The sequence below is a fragment of the Physcomitrium patens genome, chromosome 21, assembly GCF_059467195.1.
Source record: "Physcomitrium patens ecotype Gransden chromosome 21, ASM5946719v1, whole genome shotgun sequence".
Classification (NCBI taxonomy): domain Eukaryota; kingdom Viridiplantae; phylum Streptophyta; class Bryopsida; order Funariales; family Funariaceae; genus Physcomitrium; species Physcomitrium patens.
This window is the reverse complement of record NC_143430.1, coordinates 6640572-6664915: the sequence shown is the minus strand read 5'-3', so window position 1 is coordinate 6664915 and position 24344 is coordinate 6640572. Positions and strand designations below refer to the sequence as shown.

The window sequence follows — 24344 nt, the reverse complement described above, 5'->3', positions numbered from 1 at the left end:
TTTTTTTTTTTTTTTTTTTTTTTTCAAGATTTATGTTTTTGACACTTCTTAAGATTTTTTTATCTAAGATTGATAAGAAAGGCTTGGATTTAGCCATACTAAGAATTATTCTCAACTATGCTAGTAAAGCAATATTGATACAAGCATTTGCTAAAGTTAAAAAATGCAATAAAATACTTCGTCAATATGATACTATTGACATGATAACGTAGATGATAGATATATCAAAGCCTAAGAAGGATGCAATTGCTATAAATGGCTTGACAAATACTTAACTTGAAAGTACTATACATTAGTGGAAGTATGGTGAATCTAATCTCATGAAGAATAATCCAAACTGTCCCAAGAAGAAAAAAACTTTATACATGGAGAAGTCGAAGTCAAAAGTTGAAATGGCTAAAATAGGAGATAAATCTAAAAAGAAGTATTTAAAATATATTCATTGTGATAAGCTTAATTACAATGAAGATAATTACTTCATATTACATCTAAATAAATGATATGCTTCAGATAAAGAAAAGACTTTAGAAGCTAAAATTATTGAGTTAGATAAGAAATTCAATAGTGTGGCCTCATTAAACCAAGTCATTGGATCTCATATCACTTTTAGAATTGAAACAAGTTCTTTTCTAAAAATAATATATATTTAGTATATCAAGACAATTGATAGTTGCAACAACCACACATGCCCAAATAACATCTAAGAATATGGCACGTACAACAAATAAGGTACTAGAAGCTTTGTCTACGTATTTAAGCAATGATGGAGATTTTAATACTGTATTATTTGGCCTTGTGAATATTAATTCTATTGCAAAGTCTTTTATTTCAACTTCAACGTAAGATGAAGATACTAATATTAAAAACACAATACATATTTTAGCTTATAAAGTTGTAAATATATCTATATTTTTTAGTAACGACTTGTTGGCCTTAGAATTTAAATTAGCAGGGATCTTTCAATTGGTTGGTATAATATTGGAAGGTAAAGTTCTTATGCCATTATTATAAGAAATTCAAAAAATAATAAAGCCTTTAATACATAAGGATTTAATTAAGTTAGAAGTAAAACTTGCAACTAAAGCTATTGCCATATTTAACGAAAGTCAATTAAAAGCTACAAATATAAATCTTTCTAGTGAAGTACTATTGGCTATTGATGTAGTATTTTTATTTGATGTTGCAACTAGACATGTTTAAAAATGTCAAAATTTATACCTTAGAGTTTTATGAATAGTTAAAAATAACATGTTTATTGTTAGCCATAATAAAGATTATGCCACTAATATGGCTAACAATAAACATGTTATTGTTAACTATTCATAAAACTCTAAGGTATAAATTTTGACATTTTTAAACATGTCTAGTTGCAACATCAAATAAAAATACTACATCACTAGCCAATAGTAATTCACTAGAAAGATTTATATTTGTAGCTTTTAATTGACTTTCGTTAAATATGGCAATAGCTTTAGTTGCATATTATGATTGATAAGCAACTTATTTAAGGATTAAATCTCACTGCTACAAACTTGGAATCTTGTCTTTTTATCATTGTCACTTTAATAAAAGACATGGAGCAAGCTATTGGCTATACTAGGTAACTTTTGCAATTAGTATTTTGCATTGGATCTGATTCACTTTATTCATACTTATTTCTAAAGTGTGCAATGACTAGTGTCACTAATTATGATATTTTAGGAGATTAATAAGCTCTTTATCCATTTGATTTTGATTTAATTATTATAATTAGAATGAAGATGGTCTATTGGTGATAGAAATAAAGAATTTATTTCAATCATATTTGTAACAATTGCTATGATTATATCAATGAAAATCTTATTTGATTATTATGCATTGGCATTTGACTTGTCTTATAAAGCGAATTCTATTCGAAGATACATTAGCATTTATGTCTCATCTATAAGACCAATTAATCAATTATCTTTAGAAGTTCATGCAAAATACTAGGAAGATCCATCTCCTTCCTAAAAAAACATATACAAAACTTTTCTTCTAATGTGAAGAAATTGTATCTTCATTGGTTATAAAAAAAACTACCGAAATCTACTTTCTTACTTATCTTTGCTCAAATTATTCATTAGCATCTACAAAATGAAGGTGTTATCTTTATTGAACCCTTTGTAGGCATTGATACAAGTTTGGCAATAATATTGGACGTTAGGCTTATTTGTTCAATGATAAATTCATGTGAATACTGAAACTATACTTAATTGACTAACTTGATATCAACTCTAAAGATTGTTGGTTATATAGCCTAAATAATTAAAAACTCCTACCATTCTTGGTTATTTTAGCCAACTTCATTTTCAAGTCACCCTCATTAATTATCAAAATTTGAAAAGATTAGGCAACAAAGACTTATTGATTATTAAATGGCCTTATAAAGATCATTCACGTATTGAAGCAAATCAAAGGTTAAATGATCTTCAATCCTATTTATTTAAAAATTTGATGCAACTTACACAATGGTGGTTTATGAATCAAATGATACCACTTGAATATATTTTTGAAAATGTACTACCATTGACTAACATTTAAATACAAGTAATAGAGTCTTATCAATATATTAATCAAATCCTTGGTCTTTCAATCTTTGTGGATGCTACAACTTTAGGCTCTTATGTCTATCAACCTCTTTTGATTTGGACAAACTTGATATTACCTCGCATGCTTACAAAAATACTTTTTAGAATTAAATGACCTCTTGGACACCAAATTGATGATATCTTGGATAATAATAAAATTTCTTTGGTTGTCACTAAGATTTATAAACCTCCTCTTACCTTAATTAATAAGATGGATGCACCTTATAGCACATTTATTATATTTGTAATATTTCTAGCATTATTTGCATTTCAAACATGTAGATCTAATATGGTTTAAGGTGTCAATTCACAAAACTTTGAAAAATCTAATGTCAATGAAAGAAAATATACCATGGACTTTTTAAATAGCACTACAACTACTTATGTTCTCATTGAAAGACAATGTCATTTTATCTTAGGCTAGGCTATGAACTTCAATACTTTAATATGGATTTTTGGCATATGTTTTATTATTCAAAAATATTTTCATAACCATATTAGTACTTTTAGATGAGAGAAATATGATTAGGAGACAATGGATCTTGAACTTACTAAGATTGAAGAATCTGGGTCATTTTTTTGTTTACAGTAGCATGCAATTAATGAACTATAAGCTTAATATGTATTTTTGATTTTAGCAAAAGATTTAAAAAAAAATGATTAAGAAACTCTCTCGTGGAATTTGTTTTTACAAGATTTTTTATGTTCTACTAAAATTTCTAATTCACACAAACATTGTAGTCATGAAGCCCTTCATTTGATTAGAAGTGAGGATATTGAAAGAATAGGAGTTACTTCTTCAACGGATTAACAATTAAAGGCCATGCTGGCATATAGTGGTCATCTATAGGCAAAGAAAGAGACCATGGAATTTGATGATTGGCCATTGGACTTAAATCCATATCTTATTAATGCTAAAGCACAAAGATTATGAACTTTTATCCGCTTATATTGTAATTATTTTACCTTTGGTCTTAAAGATCTTAAAGTTCATAAAAACAAATATATTCACATCCAATTGGAAGATGATCATCCAATCTTCTAATAAGCTTATGAACTTAGTACTTCAAAAAAAGGTGGTGTCTAAATTTATTGGTAAGAATTATTGGATGTAGCCTTGATTGAGCTTTTTAATAGTAAATATGATTGTGCCATTGTCATACCTACAAAAAAGGATGCTTTTTGGCAATTAGATAAAGAAGCGGATGTATAGAGACTACCATCTAATTAATCATAAGACTAAGTCTGATCAATATCTAATACCAATGCTAGAAGAATTATTTAATAGAATAGGATTCTCTCAAGTATTAAGTACTTTGGATTTAAGATATGGTTATTACTAATTATCATCATTTCTTATAGATCAAGTAAAGAAATCATTTTAGAGAGTTGATTAAGATAACAAAGATCAACTCTATCACTAGAAGTTCATTTTGTTCAGTCATAAGAATACACTAATTAAGTTTTAAGAAGTAATGGATTAAATTTTATTTGACTTCTTTTTTATTAGATGCTATATTGATGATATTATTATTTTTAGTAGCATTCTTTAAGATCATGTGAGGTATTTATAAGTAGCAATTGAGTAGTTATGGCAATAGAGATTATGCTTACATCATGAAAAATATAATTTTTTTTTTATAAATAGTTATTATACTTGGGTCACATGATTATCTTAAGAAGTCTTTGCATACAACAAGCAAAGATAGATGCCTAGCAAAAAATCTCAACACCAAGTGATGTTTCATAAGTTTGGATTTTTTTAGGATTAACAAACTACTATCAAAGATTTGTTAAAAAATTTAGTGTTATTGCCAAGCCTTTAATTATTCTCATGGATAAAGATCAACCATATACTTGGGGTTGTAAGCAACAACATGCATTCGACATATTGAAGCAAAAATTGGATTCAATTTTAGTGCTTTGATATGTGGATGCTAATAGATCTTTCTAACTACATACATTGGAGTAACTCGAATTAGTAGCAATCTTAATATAAAAGAATGATATAAGATGGAAATATGTTATTATATTTGATTTTAGAAGTAATAATAATATAGAGTCAAATTACTCATCTTATGAAGGAGAAGCTTTGGTAACAATTTGGACCATTGCTCACTTTTGACCTTACTTGTATAGTTAATGCTTTATATTGATAATTGACCATCAATCTTTGAAGTGGCTTATGGAGTCAGATAAGAATACTAACAAGTTCATAAGATGGACTTTGTTTCTTTAAGAATACAACTTTGAGGTAGTGTATTAAATAGGCATTACCAATATTGATGCTGATAGATTTTTTCATAATCCATGTCCTTTAAAAGAGGACTTAATCAAAGCTTGATAGCATGGAGATTGAAATTGAGAGGCAATCTTTAGATGTCATGTAACTACATACTTGACTTTAATATCAAGTTCTACAACCATAGTTCTTGATTAGAATTCAAATAAAAAATTGAGTAAGAATCACATAATTAGTGATGTATATAAAGATCTTATAGTCTTGTATAAGCTTCAATAAAGAATATTTCTTTCAACTACTTCTAATATAAAAAGAGATAAGATTAATTACCAATATTGTATTACATGCATTCTTCCTTGAGAATGCATTAAGTGCCTAATTATAGAAGATAAGTAGAAATACAAAAATAATCCTATAAATTCTAATAAAATCTTAAATAAACTTAAGTAGACCTTAATAATCTGGATCAAACTTTGACCAATGAAAAATAAATTTAAAAGAAATTATAAAAGAAATATAAAGAAGTTCCAAACTAATTTTTCAAAAAATAATAAGAAATCTTAAAAGAATATAAAAATAAATCTTTAAATAAATAAATAAACTTTAAAAATACCAAAAATAAAAATCCTAATATAATGTGAATTAAAATCCTAATTGAACTTTAATCAAATTCTAAGTCAAATCCTAATGGAAATCCTAATAAAATCCTAAATCCTAAACAAATATAAAACTAGTTTTAAACCAAATCCTAACCAAATCCTTGATTTTAAAAAAATCCTTAATAAACTCTATAGCAAATAGAACTTCAACAACTAATAATCAAAACATTGATGTCAATTCAATTTTTTTACACTTTTTAATATTTTAATTAAAAAAAAGTACCAAAAAGATGAAATCAATTATACTTACCAATTGAGAGAAAAGTGAGATAATCCAATTGGATGTTGAGCGACCTCCTACTCCAATCTAAATGTTAAACTTCTAATGCCAATATTTCCTTCTTAAACCACTGAATTACTCAAAATTTTACTTAAAATATTAGAAATCGAGTCTAATATCTATAAATAAAAAAAAAATCACTTCAATCCAATTGATAAATTTCTAGAGATCTTAGAAATTCTCATATACTTTGAAACTCCAATATTTGAGATTTCAACCCACAAAAACCTTCAGATTCTTTGATCTAATCATTTGATTGATTTCAAAATTTGCACACACATTAACAACTAGAACACCAAGACACTATTCAAAATTCACTCATACACTCACCTCAAAACTCAAGAAACCCTCAAATTTGTAACTATATTTTTATTTTTCAAAAATCTAAACCAACGGAGAACATCACTAACCAACGGAGAAAATTTTCTCTGTTGGTTAAATAAAAACTTTAATTAAATCCTAGGAAAATCCTAACTAAATATTAAATAAATCCTAGTCAAACCCTAATCAAATACTAATCAAATCATAACCAAATCTTAGTCAAATCTTAACCAAATCCTAATCAAATCCTAACCAAATCCTAATCAAATCTTAAATAAATTTTAACCAAATCCTAGTCAAATCCTAGCAAATCCTAACCAAACCCTAAACAAATCCTAACCAACTCCTAGTCAAATCCTAGCAAATCTTAACCAAATTCTAAACAAACCTAAATAAACCTTAACTAAAATCTAATCAATTCTTAAACATATCTAAATCAAACCCTAAATAATCCAAATAATTCCTACAACACATTTATACCTCAATAATTAATGAATGATCTATTGATTTTAACTCAAATTTTTCTCACCTCTTTACAATTAAGTTGACTACAAGTACAAATTTTTTGAAGAAGATCAAATTCACCAAAAAGAAGATCAAACCTAATATTTTCTTGGATGTTGGTCAGCCTCTTTCTTCAATGTAAATGTTGAATTTCCAGCATCAGTATCTCTTTATTAAACTATTTGATTTATTTCAAATTCCTCACATACATAGAAAAATAAGTGTATTACCTATACACATAATTATTACTCCAATTCAATTGATAGATTACAAGAAATCTTAGAAATCCTCACTAGACCTAAAATTCTACTTCTCAAGATCTCAACCTACTTAAACCTCAATAATCCTTGATCCAATCCTTTGATCAAGTTAAAACTCATAGCATATATTGCACATATATATATCCACAAATCTTGAAGAATTTACTAACAGATCTATTTTCAAACTTATGAAATTCTCTAAAATTTATCACCCATTTTATTTCACAAATCTAGAGTCATCCAAAACAAATCTCGACTTTTCAAAGCTCTTGCAAAGTCAATACACACTCAAATCACATCAAATTAATACTTAAAAAAAATCTATTAAGTCAACTCTTAGACCTTACTCTCCAATTTCCAAGAGAACCTCAAAATTGTCGTCGGAGCTTAGTTTTGTTCCTCAGGGTCTGATTTTGATCCTAGTTCATAACCAGCCCTCTCTGGGTATCAATATCTAATTTTTCTAGATAATTTTTACTGGAAACTATTCTTAATTTCTTTTCAAAGGTGCTTATATTATTTATTTTCCTAATCTACCTTATTTTGTTCTATTTGTGGTCCTACAAAGTAGATAGAAGCCTATTTTACAAAAAGGTAGTATTATCACCTTTAATTTTTCTACTCCTTGACTATTATCTATTTTTTCAAGTTAATTTATTACAATATATTTGAAATAAGATCATCAAAATTATGATATTTTCTTCATCCTTTCACCTATTGGCCATTTTATACCATGATAATGTCTTTTTAGTCCTTAGACTTGTCTCAAGACTTTCTAAGATTTTTTGTCTTTGGTAATAGCCATTCTAATTTAAGACTATATCATCTTTAAGTGATTTCTTAGTCTTTTCAAGAGACATAAGAATTTATTCATATTTTAATTGTTTGAGGTTTATATTCTTAATATTACATAAGTTTCTTGGTGTGAAGTCTGTGATCGAGTTAGATTAAGCTTTAACACCTTATTTTCTCAGTTGATGCCGTTACCTATTATGAGTTTGTGTTATCATTGATTTTTGGACTATGCTAGACTACTTGTTGTTACTTCACATGGAACTAAATACATATTGGTGATAGTAGAGCATTTTAGCAAGTGGATTGAACTTGTGGCTTTATCACAAAACTCTTCAAAATTGGCAACTATGGCTTTCTTGATTGAGTTTTGGTTTGTTTTGAAGTACTTGTTGAGGTCTTAATAGATCAAAGAAGAGAGTTTCTTAGGATGTTTGAAGCTTTATGTATTAAAGCTTTGTTAGATCATTGTTTCACATTTAGAAGTCATCTAAAGGCACATGGAATACTTAAGCGGGTTGTTTAAACTATCAAACATATGTTACAAAAGTATGGATTACTTCATGACATTTATTGCGGTTGAGTCTTAATATTGTCGTGGATTGCAATGGATTAATACTTCAGTAGACATACATCTTTGATATCTTATAATTCTTATTAATTATTATATAGACAAGAACAAAATTTATGCAGCTTAATATATAAAAAGCTAGCTCTAATTCTAAACTTAGATGATCTTGATGTTTGGATTTAATGTTTAAATTACAAAGCACAATTTTTAAATAAGCTATGCTTAGGGATATAGAAAACTTATCTATTACTTAATATTGTAACACTTTTTGATATTCTTGCATTTATAGTAGAGCTTATCAATGTAAGTTACAAAGATTCTTTAAAGAAAATTATCTGTATTTGTAACGTGAGGTACCTATAATACTTGATGTTAAGATAGGGCATACAATTCTATATATAAAGAATGTATTGTCTAGTGGTATTTTGTTATTAAAAAGGAAGGATGGATAAGAGTGTTGGAAGCATTCAAAGAATTGTGTTCCTTGTCATCTTCCTATTGATGACTCTATACATCCTAAATTGGTAATTATATCAATTGATCTTTGTTTTATATGTGATGAGAAGAAAGGGGCTGCTACCATGTTTTTGAGTGATTAATGCTAACATAGGTGGTACATGGCATATTTGACACCACCTCTTTTGACTCTCTCTTTAAAAGATTAAATTTGTCTTTATTCTAAGAAGTCTTCTAGCTATGCTTCATGTCTTGAGAAGGATTGAAGATTTCTTCTATTGTATTTGTCACACACTTTTGTGGTCTAGCTGCTACAACACTAGTTTGGAAGAGTACAGTTTAATAATAAAATCATTGTGGCATTCATCTTCAACAATGTATGTTTTGTGGTTTTATTTATTTAGATGGGCTTCTAATCAACTAGGAATGAAGAAAGGGATGCACTTGAGAGTGTGTTGGGTGTCTATTTGTATTTGATTTAAATTACATACTTTGTGATTGATTTGTAGTACTCAATGTATTGTATATGATGATCTTTGTTTTTACAACAATTGTCATGTGATATGGCATTAGGTGCCAATTTTTTTCAAATGTATGTAGTTTAGTTTGATTAGTGGTTTTTTATCCATTGATAGTTTATTCGTTACTTGACTTTATTTATATCAACTAAGGTTTGAATACTTAAGTGGAAAAAAAATCTTTGACTTGACATTCTTATCAAGTTAAGTCTCATAAATGATTTTGAAAATAAAAGAACTTGTTGTAAGGATTTATTTAACTATGGTGATTTAGCCATTTTTGTAAATTTCTAAGATTTTTCTTATTTTCACACTTGCACTCTTGGATTCTCCCTTCGTGGTGTGAGAAATAGCTTGACTTACTTTAGTATAGATCTTTAATCTTTTTCTTGAAAGTGTATTGAATGTACATTTGTACTTGATTTAAATTACATACTTTGTGATTAGTTTGTAGTAGCCAATGTGTTGTATGTAACAATCTTTGTTTACACGACAATACATTGCTCTGTATTTTGAATCTTTGTAAAATCTATGTAGATATACAAAAATTACAAAATTATTCTAAAAATTCAGATTATCTGAATTCTATGTGTTACATGTATATGTATCAGATGTAAAATATGTTCTTAATTTACATATATCTTACTAAAATTTTATTTTTTAAAGTATACATAATTTAAAAAGATTTTATAATTTTTTTTAGTTAGATGGTAGTTTGAGTTTACACATTAAAAGTTAATTCTATCTAATATATATATTTTTATAAGCATTTTTTTTTAAAAATATAATACTATTGTGTTAAAACATAATTCAATTGTTTGTTGATTAAATATTAACTAATACATTATTAAACATATCATTTAACTTTTATTTTAGATATTTCCAAACATTCCAATGTCCAACTTGCCAAGCCTCAAAAACTTTATCAAACCATTCTTATATAGTATTAGATGACTCATCCCAATACATTCCATAATAATGAGTACCCCTTTCAACTCAGTAAGAATACACATATTAATATAAAATTACTGCATTTATTTAAAGTAATTAGTTGAAATAATAGAGCCAGGTTGTATTTCACACGTCACTCTATAACTTGTCAGCTAAAATCGGGTTCTACTGACACGTCAGTTGGTGGCAGGAAACCACCCATGGCTCCCCGAAGGATACGATTGGTCGTTGAGATGCTGACTGGGCACGTTAGACGACGAGTCCTGCACAGAAACTTCCCCTGTGGTGGGATCTCAGTCCAGGTCTTCAACGGGGTCTACAAAAACCGAGGACCCCAATCATAGAGAAGAATCGTTAGAGAATATCCTACCCCCCCTTCCACGTCCACAAAAATCGATACATCACTGAACGAGGCTTTGTGTTCCACGTCGGTCAAGGTGCCACATCATCCACAGTAACTCACTGTAATAAAATAGACCGTAGGTTGATGACGTGGTTGCTGACATGTCACGCGTTTTTACTTTTTACGAGGCAAGTTGTTTTTTGGAAGCTTTGTTCTTCAAAAGAGAACTTTTTGCAACTTTTTCTCAGTTGCCACTTCAGGTTTATGACTTCTTAGTGATATGTCCCTATTTTTGATGAAGACGCATGTTTTAAAGAAAAAAGAAGTTATAAACCGGACACTTTTCCTCAACAATTCCACCCCATTAATTACTTCAAAAATAGCAGCAAGCCATTGAATTTCGGGAATAGGGGAAGTAAGTCCTACAACCGCAGTATTAATTCAACCTTTTCACCTTTTCCGACCTGGATCTAAGTGTACTTTACGGTAGGCGGGCAAGAACATGACGGATTTAGGAGCCCCCGAGATTGGGGGTGTGTAGCTGCAGAAGCGAAAGCGACGCAGGGATGGTTGGACCCGGTCTCGGTGCGCAACCATAACGGATAACGTAGGGTGCGTATTATTCTAGAGGGCTCCGGAAGAGCCCGCGGCTCCAGGGCCCAATCGAGGTCCGCAAAGGGGAGAAGGCGGGGCGAGGAACGGAGGGGAGGGGGATCGGGCATGTGATTGTGGGATCATGCCCTCGCGCGCTGTACTTCACGGGGCTGCGTCGCCGATCGATGTGAGGCTGACTGCTGCGTTGCGTGATAATATTTCAGCCCCTTTCAATTGAATCGCGCGAAGCCGCTGGTGATCTGAAGAGCCCGGCAGAGTGAGAGAGAGAGAGAGAGAGGGAGTGAGAGGATTAAGGGGATTCTGAAGCTCTTGGGAGTGTAGATGATGGCTGGAGTGCCGGCCAACACGCAGGGCAGCACAGCGCTGAAAGCACTTGCCACTGACAGGATTTCCACGTGCATTCTGCAGTCCGCCAACTTGTCGCAGCTGCTACGTAACTCCGCCCACACTGAGGTTCGTTTTCGGGGTTTTTTTTCTAGTTTTTTGGTTGGTTGGGAGTGGTCGATGCTTTGGTTTTCTTGGTAACCCTAGTCATTTGGGAGTGTGGAGGTGCGCTGTGAGGGTGGGATCTCTGGGACTGTCCTATCGTAGGGAGTGCAGCAAGGTTTTTATTCCCTCCTTGTTGTCCCTCCCCCTCCTCTCTGTCTTTTCTTTTCTTCTCTCTCTCTCTCTCTCTCTCTCTCTCTCTCTTATTTATTTATTTATTTATTTATTTTTCACTCCTCGTGTGTGCGTGTTTTATCAATTTAAATAAATGAAACTTTATTGTGTCTTTTTTCGTTTCGTTTTTGTGTTTTTGTTTTTATCTCCTCCTCCCGTCTCGGTTCTACAAACAACGTGGTGAGGTTAGAGACGTTCCGTTTAATGCGCGTTGCTTAATTATTAAGCTACGCGTCGTTGGGAGTTGGTGCACAGCAGTTGCTCTCTGTTTGGAGGATTCATTGTGTGTATCGCTACTTTCTCGAATAACACAGCGCTTCAATTGTCTTTGTGTTTCTGAGTTTATTAAAAATCGGCTGTTGATCTGATTGTTGCATGGTGACTTCCCTTGCCTCAACGAGAGTATTGGTTTTGTAAGCATGCAACAATCCACATTTTCTTGATTTCTTCTATCTCGTTTTTCTGACGTAGCTTTTCACTAATTGTTCTCATCTATGAGTCACTTCTGGTACATCTTAGCATCTTTGTTAAATTTCATGTCAATCTCTCTTCCTTTGATCGCAAATTATTTTTGTCTTTCTATTGGGGTTGAGGGTTTTTATCAGTTTCTGACTAGTTCTTTGACAGATTTACAAACCTCCATCCCTCCTACAGTTTCCTTATATTCTGTAGTACATGCTTAATCTAGGAAAGTCAGCGATTTTAGTCTTCAATTTGTGGTGGTAGCTCCATCCGTTCACATTCCACGCTCTTGATTAGATTTTCAGCATTTTTTCAATGTCAGAAGTTTTGAAATCATTACAGCAGCTCTCCATTTAATATCGTCTTGTGCGACACCAGATTGTAGCCAAGCTGTCGAAGGATCTGTCACTTAAAGTTTCAAACATCAAAACTACCGGAGAGGTAAGTGCTTGCTCAGATTATTCATTTTGTAAAAGTATTCTTTTTCAAAAGCACCTCATTTTGTATTTCATGTCCAACTTCTGGTTTCGACAGCTTCTGGAACTGCAGGAGGCCCCGTTGGACATTTTTGATCCACGAGAACTACTTGTGTCCTCTAGGTGTCTAAAGTCCTTAATGATAATTGCGTCTTCACTAAACAATCGTGATATCCCCACTGCTCACTGTACATTTATTGTCGTTTTATGGCTTTTGTTGCAGCTTCTAGAGCAGATGCCATCTGTGATTGTGGCGCTCGATTCGCACCTTGATAGCGCAATTCGAAGGTACCTCGAAGTAGAAGTGGTTAAACATACTGGATCCTCCGCGTTAATGTCTTGAGGATTTTTATTTTATTTTTATTTTTATTTTTCTCCTGACTACTTCGAAATTTCATAATAGAAGGAGCGCATTTTGCTGAACACACATCATTGTGTAGATAAAGAATTAAACGCGGCGTCCATGAAACTTTAATTAATCTAGCGCAAGGTTTCGTGCACGTCTCTGCATGTTGGAATTGATTATATTTTCGTTCGTTAACTTAGGGTTTATCTTTGTTTAATTTAGTTTTCTTACTTCGACTGTTTGATGCAGTTCGTCTATGCTGCAAGAGGTTCGGTCCATTCTTATCGACAGTTCACATACCCCACCTATTCCACTGCCTATAAACCCCGTACAAGATCCAAGCAGCTAGCACTGACTGAATCTTTTGTTGCGTAATAGGTTTCCAGATAGCCATTTGCAGTAGGGTGTAAGGTACTTTTGCAATCAGAAATTGTGTTCGAGGTTTTTAGAGTTTGTGGGGCTGGTACGCATGCTTCATGAAGGGCATCTCCGGTTACAGCTTGGACAGTCTTTCTCTATTCCCGAGGTATTCCTTTCGATCTGAAGCCACGAGCGGCCGTGTGATACTTGTTTTTGATAAACGTAACGAAAAAATTGCTGAAGTCGACGGCCATATCTACTGGAAAAATTGTCGCAGCAGTTCTGGACTTGTGCGGGCAATGGGCTTATCCTGGCTATGGGATAAACATCATTCAAATTCTTACAATCCGAGTTGGAAATTGCTATGGGTATGGGTGGTGGGAACAGTGGCAACTTCTCACCTGCATCCTCCTCACAACCTCCAAGATGTCCTATGCCAAAAGATATTTCAGGTGTGTCCCCTGGGGAGTATAGTCGGGATGCAGTAAGTTTGCGTAGCTCAGTTTCTGTTCCAGCCTTTTCGACATACGTGAAGCTTAATCCTCCTCCTGCTGAACTTTCTGGCAATGGATCGAGGGCGTTGCCGATTCCTCCAAACCTCTCCTCATTTCCTCCACGAGTGCCCAAGACCGGGAAACCTAGCATTGGAGCATGGGGGGGTCTGCCATCCGGTCCTAACTGGTGGGTTCAAGGGAAAACAGCCATTGGAATAATCTTGGCGGCAGTTCTGTTGTTGTATGTTGGATTTCTTTTGGGGCAGTCATATTGGAAGACAGATGCACTTCAATACGCAATAGTGATCGATGGGGGAAGTACAGGTACCCGAGTTCATGTGTATGCTTGGGGACACTCACCAAAAGACTCTCTTCCTGTGATGGTCAAACCGACTTACAGTCGTGATGACAGTGCGCCGTGGTTCAGAGTTCCCGGGCAGCAGCGGGCCTATAAACGTGTGGAAACAGAACCCGGACTAGACAAAACATTGAATAATGTGACAGCTGTACAGCACGCTCTACAGCCTCTACTAGAATGGGCAGAGAAGCAGATACCTCCTTATGCTCGTGGATCAACAAGAGTATTCCTCCTGGCTACTGCAGGGCTACGAAGGTTGCCTCGGATGCAGAGTGAATCTATTCTTGATGACGCATTTTTGGTTCTTCAGAAATCTCCGTTTATGTGCCAACGCAAGTGGGTTAAAGTCATTAGTGGTGTAGAGGAAGCTTATTACGGTTGGATAGCTCTCAATTACAACCTTGGTCTACTTGGTCACTCGCCAAAGTTGCTAAATGTAGGTACATTGGATCTTGGGGGTTCCTCGTTTCAAGTAACTTTTGAGCCAGAAGAAGTCTCTCAAAAATACGGTGTGAATGTCAGTGTTGGAAGTACAGAACACAATCTCTATGCAGTTTCTCATGCGGGATATGGCCTGAACGATGCATTTGAGAAGTCGGTAGCACAGCTACTGAGGTCACAAAATTCTGGATCTAGTGCAGTTGTGGCGGCTAGAAATGGACTCGTGGAACTGGAGCATCCCTGTATGCACAAAGGTTATAGGAGGCCCTACGTGTGCTCTACGCATTGTATGTTACCGCCTTTGGCATTTGGAAGCGAAAATGATGGAGATCGAGTTTCGCAGGTGGAATTAATAGGAGGTTCAAAGTGGAAAGAATGTCAGGCGCTTGTGGAAAAGGTCGTCAATAGCTCGCATGCGGATGATTGTCCATCTTGTGCTCTCGGGAAATATCAGCCATCCTCTCAGGGTAAATTCTATGGGCTTGCTGGATTTTTTGTCGTGTACAAATTTTTTGGACTGAAAGGTAACGCTCCGCTCGGAAGATTACTGAAGAAAGGGCAGAAGTTCTGTGAACTGAATTGGAAAGAAGCTCAGGCGAAAGTGAGTCCGCAGCCCAGTATTGACCAGTATTGCTTCCGAGCCCCTTATGTTGCTGCTTTGCTGAGACAAGGTCTACACCTTCGAGACGATCAAGTAACAATCGGTTCGGGAGATTTTGCATGGACACTTGGGGCCGCCTTATGGGAAGCGGGTGCTTTGATCCCTGTTCAGTCACAATCAGAAAAGATAGTTCTGGCGAAGTTCTCAAACTCTCGGATTGCTTTCTATGGTGCACTGCTTCTGTTGTTGTTACTCATTCTTGGGATGACTACCTGCTATCTGCTCTGGTTACTGTGGCCACGACGTCGAACCCATTCGTATTTACCGCTTTTCAATTCCCTGACATCTGCCACGGGTGGACCTCACTGGATACAACTCCCATTGAGATTCCCTGGCCGTCTAGGCATTCTCACGACAAATGGTTTTGGACGTGGTGAGCTAGATTTGTTCCTTGACCTTTTTAGCCTGTTGCCTTTTCCACACCTGCTCAGCTGATTGCTTACTTGTGCTGATATCTACATATGTATTGTATTTACCATACATGTGAGCATTGATCTTTTAATAACCGGAAACTTAACCTTTCTGCTGTTGTATCATGCAGGAGATGATGGTGGTATTAAGATGCCACACAGTCCGATTCCAGATGCACATGGACTTCACAATCCTGTTTTTGGTTCCATGACATCTAATGGCTCCGTTAGCGATCGGGAGGGTCAAGAGTTGATGACTGGGATTGGAATTTCTGCACCTGACCGTCATCAGAAATCAACTGGAAAACTGCAGCACAAAGGGTACTATTTGCAGAGTCGACGGACGCAGTCTCGAGAAGATCTTAATTATTGTGTCTCAGATCTCCATGGTACAAGGGTCTGAGCGAGTGAGTTTGGCTTAGCCAACGGCTCTCAGCATTTTGTATTTTATGAAATATGAACTACCACTGTCCCATTCCATGTCTATTTATATTCCTACAATTTCTCAGTTCAGCCCTTAAGCGTGGCTTGTACTGAGAAGGCAGGCACAAGGTTGGCCACAATTTGGCTTATGTTCTGAAGTTGTTACGGAGAAAGCGCGAACGAGAATTGAAAGCACTGCATACTGGGGTGTAAAGTTTTTGTGGTTTTTCAATTATGCTGTTTGAAAGTACTCTTCAGATTTCAAGAAGTTCTAAGATATGATCGTAAACATGAGAAATAGCACAATCGCGACCTTGGAAAATTACTGTGGCCCAACCGATTCAGGCCTGAATGAACACTAGTTTGTGATGCAAAATGTAACGGGCGAACACAAGTTGGGTGTACAGAAAGCCGACGTGCACAAAGATAAGTGTTCTCACTGAAGATATAGCTTATGAGCCGTTCTGTCACATTTCATATCTACATATGAGAATTAAGTCTATAATTCTAATTAGAATATACACTAGAAGAAAATTATAATTTGAATGGGTGAGTTCACTGCCGTTACAAATTGCCATCTTCCATTTTGTCTCCAGTGTTCTTGAAAGATTCATAAATCTTTGTCTACACTTACAATTACGGTTGTTTAGATATGATAAGATAAACCTTTTGTAGACCATGCATTAATTTTGATTTTCGCTGTGGCCATTTTTATTGCATGCCTGAAATCTGTTCAGAATTATGTCTTCTTTTGTTTAGAATCAAACGACGCCAGAACTGGCTTGAAAGAACATCTGGCTTGCTCGAGTTTTAGATTGAAGTTTTCATCTATTTTTTTCATTATGTGATCTTTTTTGTAACATTCAAAATTTCCACAAGTTTCTCACCTAAAAACATTTTTTCTTTATTGTATATGTTTGTGATTACATGTTTGTGAGCATATCCGAAAATATTAAATACATGTGTAGACACACATATATAGGGTACTGCTAACAATGCCACGATTTTTGATAATCCGCATATTTATTTCATTTTTTTATTCCAAAATTGTTTGATGATATTTCCAGTTCTTTTTCATTTCTTCAAATTATATCAATAATTAATTAATTATTAAATAATTGAGAAATTAATAAGAATATGTTGTGGTAGTGTTAGCAACACACACACTCTCTCTCTCTCTCTCTCTCTCTCTCTGTATGTATGTATATATAGTAATATAATAGTATTAACATTGAAGGTATAAATGTGAAATATTGATATTACTTGTGCATAATAATACATGCAATGTCAATACTTCAATGTCTACAGATAAGATTTAGTTATAATTATATAATTGATTTACAACTTTAAGCACAAATAGTTTTGAATCAAGATATGTTCATATAATCAATATTTTTATTCAATTTAAAAATAATATAATAAGTAATGTAATAGTAGTGTATTTTTTATGCAAGATAAGTTACTTTATTCATATTATTAAAAGAAATTGTATAAGTATTTAAGAACTTTCAAAACAAGTTAAAATCTAATTATTTATGACTGTGTACATCCTATATAGATTTATTGTCCTTCTTCTAGAGATGGTTGTTTAAGTATCACTTTTATTGTTTATTATACTTTTAGAGAACTTAAAAATTTGTTCAGAGCTTTGACAGTTATTGTGATTTATATTGAGTATTTCCAAAAACTCGTAAAATAGTTATAATTTATTATTTTAAACTTTCTATTCATACATACATACATACAACACTTCATAAATCCACATCAAATATTTAAAGCTTTTAAGACATTGGTTGAGTTTTTTTTGTTTTCTTTGTTTTTTTTATTGTTGTTAGATTAGTTGTATATGTATCTAATATTTAATTAATGATGGATAACATGGTCAATTGTAGATAAAATCAAGGAAATACAACATATCTATTTTTCTAAAATTGTTGGGTTATCCAAATACATTGGTGTCCATTTAATTATTATTTTTGGAATTTTGTGAATAAAAGTTTTTATATTAGATATATTTTTATCTAATACATTATTATTAGATAAAGTGCTAGTATAAATCTTCACACAATTAAAATTAAAATTTGTAAGACTTTGGCAACATGTCTTTTTAGTTTCTAATTTTTAATAGAATTGAAATATATTTATGTATACTTCCAAATTTCTAATTAGTGTTTACACATTAACTACAAATTGTTGAGATAACTTTTGGCAACAATTTTGTTAAAAGTATTCTCTAAATGTTGTAGTATTATTATATGCATATAATTTCAAAGTTCCTATTTATTTTAAATGTTGAATAAGTAAATATGTTTTTGATATAAATGGTCAAGGTTATAAAATTCTCAAGTTCTTTAACTGCATCAAGACTAATTGCTTTAAATCTTCTAAACACCACATTAAAATCCATAAGTCATGAGATTGTCTACAATGTTTTTGTTATGTTATTATCTCCATTATGATTATATTTTATGAAATAAATCTATGATTATTATTATTATTATTATTGTTCTCCATGGAAGACTATGTTGTTTGTTGTTTGTAACAAAATTGACAATTGAAATTATCAATTTTATTCTAATGGTGCATTCGTTTGTTGCTTTGCTTCTGACTCCTCTAATTGTTGTCAATTCAATTGCATACTTTATACTTGGAGTCGATAGTTTATAGTAATAGATCTGAGCTTGTGATGTCTATTTGTGCAGTTTTTTTTTCAGAGTTTGTTAATAACATTAAATGAAATATTGAGGTTGTAGGCGATTTTTGATGGTGCACACAATCCCTGAATAGAACATCACAGAATAAAACTATTGAAAAGTAAGTATATAGCTTTTCGTGTTTTATTTGATTATTTGAAGTTTGTGAATATTTCGAAGTGAAGTATTAATATATATTGAATAATAATAATTCAAAATCCACTTTTTTCTTCGAAGTGTGCGCTACCAATTCTTGTAACCCATTAAAAAAAACTACAACGAAATGCAAAGACTCTTTCAGATACTTAGCTATTTCGATTCATTGAACAAACTACAGGAAAGTTAAATTGAAGAATAACTTCATTTGATGAATATATTTGAACAGACCAGAAAGTGGAAACCAAGTCTAATAATATCATGCGAATTGTAACGCAAGAGACAAGTCTTCGTGTCGAACACACTTTCTGTCTCAAATTACGAAAGAAAAAATTATGCAGTTTGGCAGTAGCTTTCGATCATATTTGAGCGCTATTACAAAAATACAACCATAATTAAACGAATGTACACATGGGTATCTAATCGCAGTGACAGCTCCTGTAATTTGTTTGATCCAAGAATCTTTTTGAGGCCTTATTTTCTGTCATTACATCCCAATCACGTATGGCTCGTCACAGAACAATAGCTCCATACCACCCTACTCATTTTAGTTTGAAATCCGCACCTTTAATAGTGTACTAAATTTCTTCAATGTACAGGTCCTGTAATTCCACATTTCACGACGAAGTGATCGTAGAAGTCTGCTCAATACATGAATCTCTGACACAAGGATTCGCTCCTTCACGCACTAACTAGCGACACATCCGACTTCATTGCCCTCTCATTTCAAGGTGACAAAGCACTAGACCAATTCATATTTGGCCCCTCAAAAGATATAAGCACTGTTGTCAAGAGAGTTTGTATGAACATCATCAAAACTACATCGAAAACGATCGTTTACTTCTGAAAAAAGGCGAACATTCGTTAGCTGAGGTTTATGTACATTCCTTCGTGACTGACCTGCACGCTAGTCCCCCTCCACGAGAGTCACGAAGAGGAATAACTCCAAAAAAACCCATTCATCAAAAACACAATGAAATGAGAACAATAATCCTAAAATTCAGAATTGCACAGAGCCAACATTGACGCCTTGATGATTGAAGTTGCCTTCAACACCGCTTTAGTCATGTCAAGTATCCAACAGGCTAAGAGATTTCTACCCAGTATCTCCTGGCGTTCCGTTTCCAACACCGTATGTTCAAATACTCTTTACGGCATTGCATCACAGACCTGCAGGCTCCAATTTGGCATCTGTTGGGCCCTGAATGCCGTGCATGTGGATCTCCCCTGGAAAAAACTAAAAAACCAAGGCCTGAACGGGGGACTAACTCTATCTGAACTATCAAAGTCTGACGAAAAAACCTATTGGACCCAACGACTATCTCAGAAACAATACGATCAAACCTTAGGCCTTTGATCGGTAGTTGTACAACTTCCCGATCACATGAAGACAGGTCACAAAGCCAATGAAGCACAGGCTCATAACAAGCACAACAGTAGGAGTGATTTTCAAACCAGGGGCGTCATCGGTATAGAAACGCAACATATTACTGTTCCCACTCCTGTATGAGCCACTTCCCCCACCGCTACCAGTTGACGTGGTCCGCCTCCTCCTCAACCCCGAACCTCCTGTTCCCTTAGGAGGAGCTCCAGAAGAGCTCGATCTGGGCAACGCTCCACCCGTAGCAGTGCCCCTAGCCGACGACGCAGTCGTCGACGCCTGGCTTTGCGAACCCTTCGCCATCGCAAATCTCCTCTCTTCCTCCACAAAGAAACCTCCAATAATCTGAAACTTCAATCCAATACCCACTCTAACCCTGAAACATAAAACCAGCACCAAACTATTCACAATGTGCACTAAAAAAAGCGAAGAAAAAAAACAGGGAGAGTGATAACAAAAGATGAAAAATCGACTGCGTACCAGAAGAACAGAATCGAAAGCAGAGCTTAAGATCTGATATAAAAAAAAACACAGGTATCGCGAGAGTTTTGAGAAGCCCTGAAGCAAAGCAAAGCGAAGGGACTCAGCGAAGGCACGGTTTCCGGCTCCCATTCCGCGCTTTCACGCCCCCCTTCTTCCATGACGTCAATGGGTCGGTCTCCGCAACCTCGCAGCCAATTGCACTCGCTTCTCATTGCATTTGGGTGTGGACCCTGTGACCGCGCAACCCGAAGATGAATGATGTATAAATTACATCTACCGATATGCATTCATCCACCCATCCCTTTGAGCATTCTTCATTCTTCTTCTTCTTCCTCGAGCAGTTGCAGAGCTAAAACCCTGAGCCGTCGTGATGGTGGCCGAGCTCGATTGTGTGCTAATTGACTTGTTTTCGTCGCATTTTGCAGCATTAGTGCGTGGATTTATCCCATTCTTTTCGGTATTTTTGTGCTCGCCATGATAGCTGCACTGGAATTTTTTTCTTCGCGGAAACTTCCGTCGGTTGTGAGGCTTTCCTGTGGATGGCGCGGCGTTTTCAATGCTGGAATGGAGTGCAGCGACCGGGAGCGGTTTCAATACGGTAGGGGATGTTCGGAGAGTTTCGCTGAAGGATTTTTTGCGTTAGAGCGGAGCAAGTTAGAATTAGGTGTAGGTGTTCGATGGTTTGTGGCGACGTCGTCCCTGTTTAGGATTGCGTCTAAGTTTTCTCGAAGTAGTCCGAAGGTGGAGAGGAGCCTTGGGGTGGAGGGAAACGATGAGAGATCGGGCTTGGGATCGAAAGTCCGACATGGTCCAAATTTAGCTTTCAAGTCGTTGAATCAGACAGGATTGCAGGATTCGACGAAGTCTGTGATCTTAGGCTCCTTACTCGGAGACAGTACTCTTCAGATTGTCAAAGGTGGGTGCTATTGACGTTGGTTGTATTGTTCTGATTTCAATGAACATTGTATTTTATGTTTGTTTCCTGGACAGGGACCGTGCTTATTTTCGGGTATTTTGTGAAGCTTTTACTGCTCCTGCTGTTCTATTGGAAGCTATGTTCTGTTAGATAGGTGGTTTTGAATGTATGAACATGTGTTACTTTACATTTGGACCAGGTGAGAACGACTGTAGGTTTTTTTTTCGTATCAGTAAAGTGGATGAAGAGTACTTCAAGTGGAAAGCTGCTTCGCTGAAGGAGATCTCGGCCATGAATTCTGTGCATTTAGGTGCTAGTAATAAATTTCTGTTTCAAAGTCGAGCTGTGGATTCATTGACGAAAATATATCAGGTCACACATAGTAGAGAGGAATTGATTCTACGTAAGAGATGGTTAAGCCATTTGACGCCCCAGTCCCTAGCCGTCTGGTGGTGCGATGCGGGCTCATTAGTAGCTGGTGGACGTAAGGGTGAGTTGCGCACAGATCCTTTTTCCGAGGACAGAGTTATTCTTATATCTCGATATCTGGAGGATGAATGGAAGGTTCATGCACATGTCGGACAGGTAAAGAGCACCAATAATGACAGGTCGGTGAAGGAAGCTTTTGTGTATCGGCTGTCATTTCGCACAGAGGAGCTGAAGAAATTTCTGAGGATAGTCCTTCCTCACATACCTGTTGCGAGCATGTTGAGGAAGTGTTTTGTTGCTAGCAACAGCAAGGCGCTCGAAGAAAGCTGGATATTAGAAATGAAAACAGCCGTTCCTCATTTTTCAGAATATATTGATGAAGAGCTACGGAAGATGCGGAAAGGCTCCACTTCAACTTCTGTGGGATCAAGAAGCTCTAAGTCATCGAAGTAGATATGTATAAATCGGATTGCGAATTCTAAGATTCATAGCAAACGAGCCCTCAGCTGCATAAATTGTGCAAGGTATACAATTTCACTGTCCTTGCTCTATTTCCTCCAGAATTACCATGTTTGGTTTTCTCCTTACCCATTTTAGCCGAAAAAATAGCTAGCTTGCCCCTACACATACATTCAAGCATTGGTAATCAGCCGTTGCTGCATATCTTGGCTGATTATTATTAGATCAGTCATTAGAATTTCATTCTGATTGTTTGCCTTTTGTAGATTACTCTAGATGAATGTTTAAATCGAAATCCCAGGAATGTCGTATTTGATGCATTCGTTGATATAAAATTTAACAATCCAAAGTGTACTAGTTTTGCAGTTTTACAACATTTGTAAGTTCTCACTAATTTGAATGTATTTTTGTTTATTTAGCAGGCTAACAGATAATGCGCATATCTATGACGAAAGATTAAATGGTATTAGGGCTTTCAATGCTAGATGAAGAAAGACTGGGAGGCTGGGGGATTGTCCGCAAATCTCTGCATCGGGTACCCAATTCAATTCAATATTGACTTGACAGAAGGACTGAATTACATGGTTTTCATGTTTTGGAAAAAGTTCTTTTGAAATGTAGGGATAAACATTCCCATTGATCAGAAAATAAATACATTGCTTAGGTAGAAATTGGTAGATCTTTAAATGTTGTGAAGTCTCTCTTCTAGACTCTCCAGCGCTTTACAGCTTTCAGACTGTGCAGGATTCTAAGGGCTCATCAAAAGAGCTTAAATTTAAGGGTGGTATGGAGAAATAACTCTTTCGATATTGTCCATTTGTGTTCATCCTTTTGCTATAACAAAAACAAATTTGGACGTTTGTGATAACTTATTGTCATTGGTGGTTCCTCACTATATGACATTGAGGATGTCATAATTTGTTGCTACCACTAGTTTTGTTTTTTATTAAATAAATTTACAACTAATCTTTTTCAAAGAATCGTTCCAGAATTAATCATCCACCAAAAGTAGCTCAAGTATTAGTAAAAATTAAACGTGCAATAATGTATATTATATACATCATCATAAAAGGTTAAAACAATAAAATGCTATAAACTGAACAAATTACTTACAAATTGGGCCTTCAAAATCTGGGCCTAGTAAATTAGAACTAAATATGGAGATGATAAAAGAAAAGGTGTTAATATTACAGAGAGAGCAATAATAATATGGAAATCAAAACTATTATTTTGTTTAGTTCCCTATATAGAAATGATAGTTGTATTAGTATTCTTACATGCTTAATGAAAATTCCATTAAATTATCTAATTTACTTCATACAAACTTAGTTATTTAAGAAAAACTTACAAGTATATGGTTAATATTTTCTATATTGTTAGTGTAGAAATCGAATATTAAGGATTCTAGAATTTTTGTAGAATTTTATTAGCATCTATTGTCTTTAACCATTCTATAAAAGTTTGTGTTGATTAATTGAATTATTTTTTGACCTTATCAACAACTTCTAAGTAATAAATTAGAAAATTTGAAAAATAATATAAAAGATATGGGGATTAGATTTAGATATAAAACTATTTATTTGAGGGTTATCTTCTACTTGATTAATGTTGAGTA

The 24344-nt window shown here is 34.3% G+C and overlaps 4 protein-coding genes across 6 annotated transcripts; 3 read left to right on the top strand and 1 right to left on the bottom strand.

Annotated features, from left to right (window-relative positions):
• The first annotated feature begins 11246 nt into the window (after nucleotides 1-11246).
• On the top strand, nucleotides 11247-14787 carry LOC112274146 (tobamovirus multiplication protein 2B). The gene is made up of 4 exons (XM_024503380.3): nucleotides 11247-11574; nucleotides 12622-12684; nucleotides 12943-13007; nucleotides 13315-14787. Exons 1-4 carry the CDS (start codon nucleotides 11443-11445, stop codon nucleotides 13412-13414), a joined length of 360 nt encoding a protein of 119 aa, XP_024359148.2. The 5' UTR covers nucleotides 11247-11442; the 3' UTR covers nucleotides 13415-14787.
• LOC141044311 (putative apyrase 7) lies at nucleotides 13790-16783 on the top strand. The gene is made up of 2 exons (XM_024503381.3): nucleotides 13790-15752; nucleotides 15921-16783. The coding sequence occupies exons 1-2, from the start codon at nucleotides 13790-13792 to the stop codon at nucleotides 16190-16192; spliced, it is 2235 nt and encodes a 744-aa protein (XP_024359149.1). The 3' UTR covers nucleotides 16193-16783.
• Nucleotides 16784-20040: 3257 nt separating this feature from the next.
• Nucleotides 20041-20981, bottom strand: LOC112273939 (uncharacterized). Of its 2 annotated transcripts, none has more exons than XM_024503017.3 (2): nucleotides 20923-20981; nucleotides 20041-20842 (listed from the first exon to the last, which is right to left on the bottom strand). In XM_024503017.3, the coding sequence occupies exon 2, from the start codon at nucleotides 20743-20745 to the stop codon at nucleotides 20407-20409; it is 339 nt and encodes a 112-aa protein (XP_024358785.1). In that variant the 5' UTR covers nucleotides 20746-20842; nucleotides 20923-20981; the 3' UTR covers nucleotides 20041-20406. The 2 variants fall into 2 exon arrangements, with proteins under 2 accessions (XP_024358785.1, XP_024358784.1); XM_024503016.3 differs by having other exon boundaries at nucleotides 20041-20818.
• A 278-nt stretch (nucleotides 20982-21259) lies between these two features.
• LOC112273930 (uncharacterized) lies at nucleotides 21260-23597 on the top strand. Of its 2 annotated transcripts, none has more exons than XM_024502989.3 (3): nucleotides 21260-21841; nucleotides 22041-22794; nucleotides 23149-23597. In XM_024502989.3, exons 1-2 carry the CDS (start codon nucleotides 21400-21402, stop codon nucleotides 22721-22723), a joined length of 1125 nt encoding a protein of 374 aa, XP_024358757.1. In that variant the 5' UTR covers nucleotides 21260-21399; the 3' UTR covers nucleotides 22724-22794; nucleotides 23149-23597. The 2 variants fall into 2 exon arrangements, with proteins under 2 accessions (XP_024358757.1, XP_024358756.1); XM_024502988.3 differs by having other exon boundaries at nucleotides 21272-21841; nucleotides 23152-23597.
• Nucleotides 23598-24344: the final 747 nt, after the last annotated feature.

What these genes read in the sequence shown, in the direction of transcription:
- LOC112274146 (XM_024503380.3), top strand. Translation starts at nt 11,443, where the DNA reads ATGATGGCTGGAGTGCCGGCCAACACGCAGGGCAGCACAGCGCTGAAA. An exon ending in GTAACTCCGCCCACACTGAG is followed by an intron (nt 11,575 to 12,621) that starts GTTCGTTTTCGG and finishes GTGCGACACCAG; the next exon opens with ATTGTAGCCAAGCTGTCGAA. An exon ending in ACATCAAAACTACCGGAGAG is followed by an intron (nt 12,685 to 12,942) that starts GTAAGTGCTTGC and finishes CTTTTGTTGCAG; the next exon opens with CTTCTAGAGCAGATGCCATC.
- LOC141044311 (XM_024503381.3), top strand. Translation starts at nt 13,790, where the DNA reads ATGGGTATGGGTGGTGGGAACAGTGGCAACTTCTCACCTGCATCCTCC. An exon ending in GACAAATGGTTTTGGACGTG is followed by an intron (nt 15,753 to 15,920) that starts GTGAGCTAGATT and finishes TGTATCATGCAG; the next exon opens with GAGATGATGGTGGTATTAAG.
- LOC112273939 (XM_024503017.3), bottom strand. Translation starts at nt 20,745, where the DNA reads ATGGCGAAGGGTTCGCAAAGCCAGGCGTCGACGACTGCGTCGTCGGCT.
- LOC112273930 (XM_024502989.3), top strand. Translation starts at nt 21,400, where the DNA reads ATGATAGCTGCACTGGAATTTTTTTCTTCGCGGAAACTTCCGTCGGTT. An exon ending in TACTCTTCAGATTGTCAAAG is followed by an intron (nt 21,842 to 22,040) that starts GTGGGTGCTATT and finishes CATTTGGACCAG; the next exon opens with GTGAGAACGACTGTAGGTTT.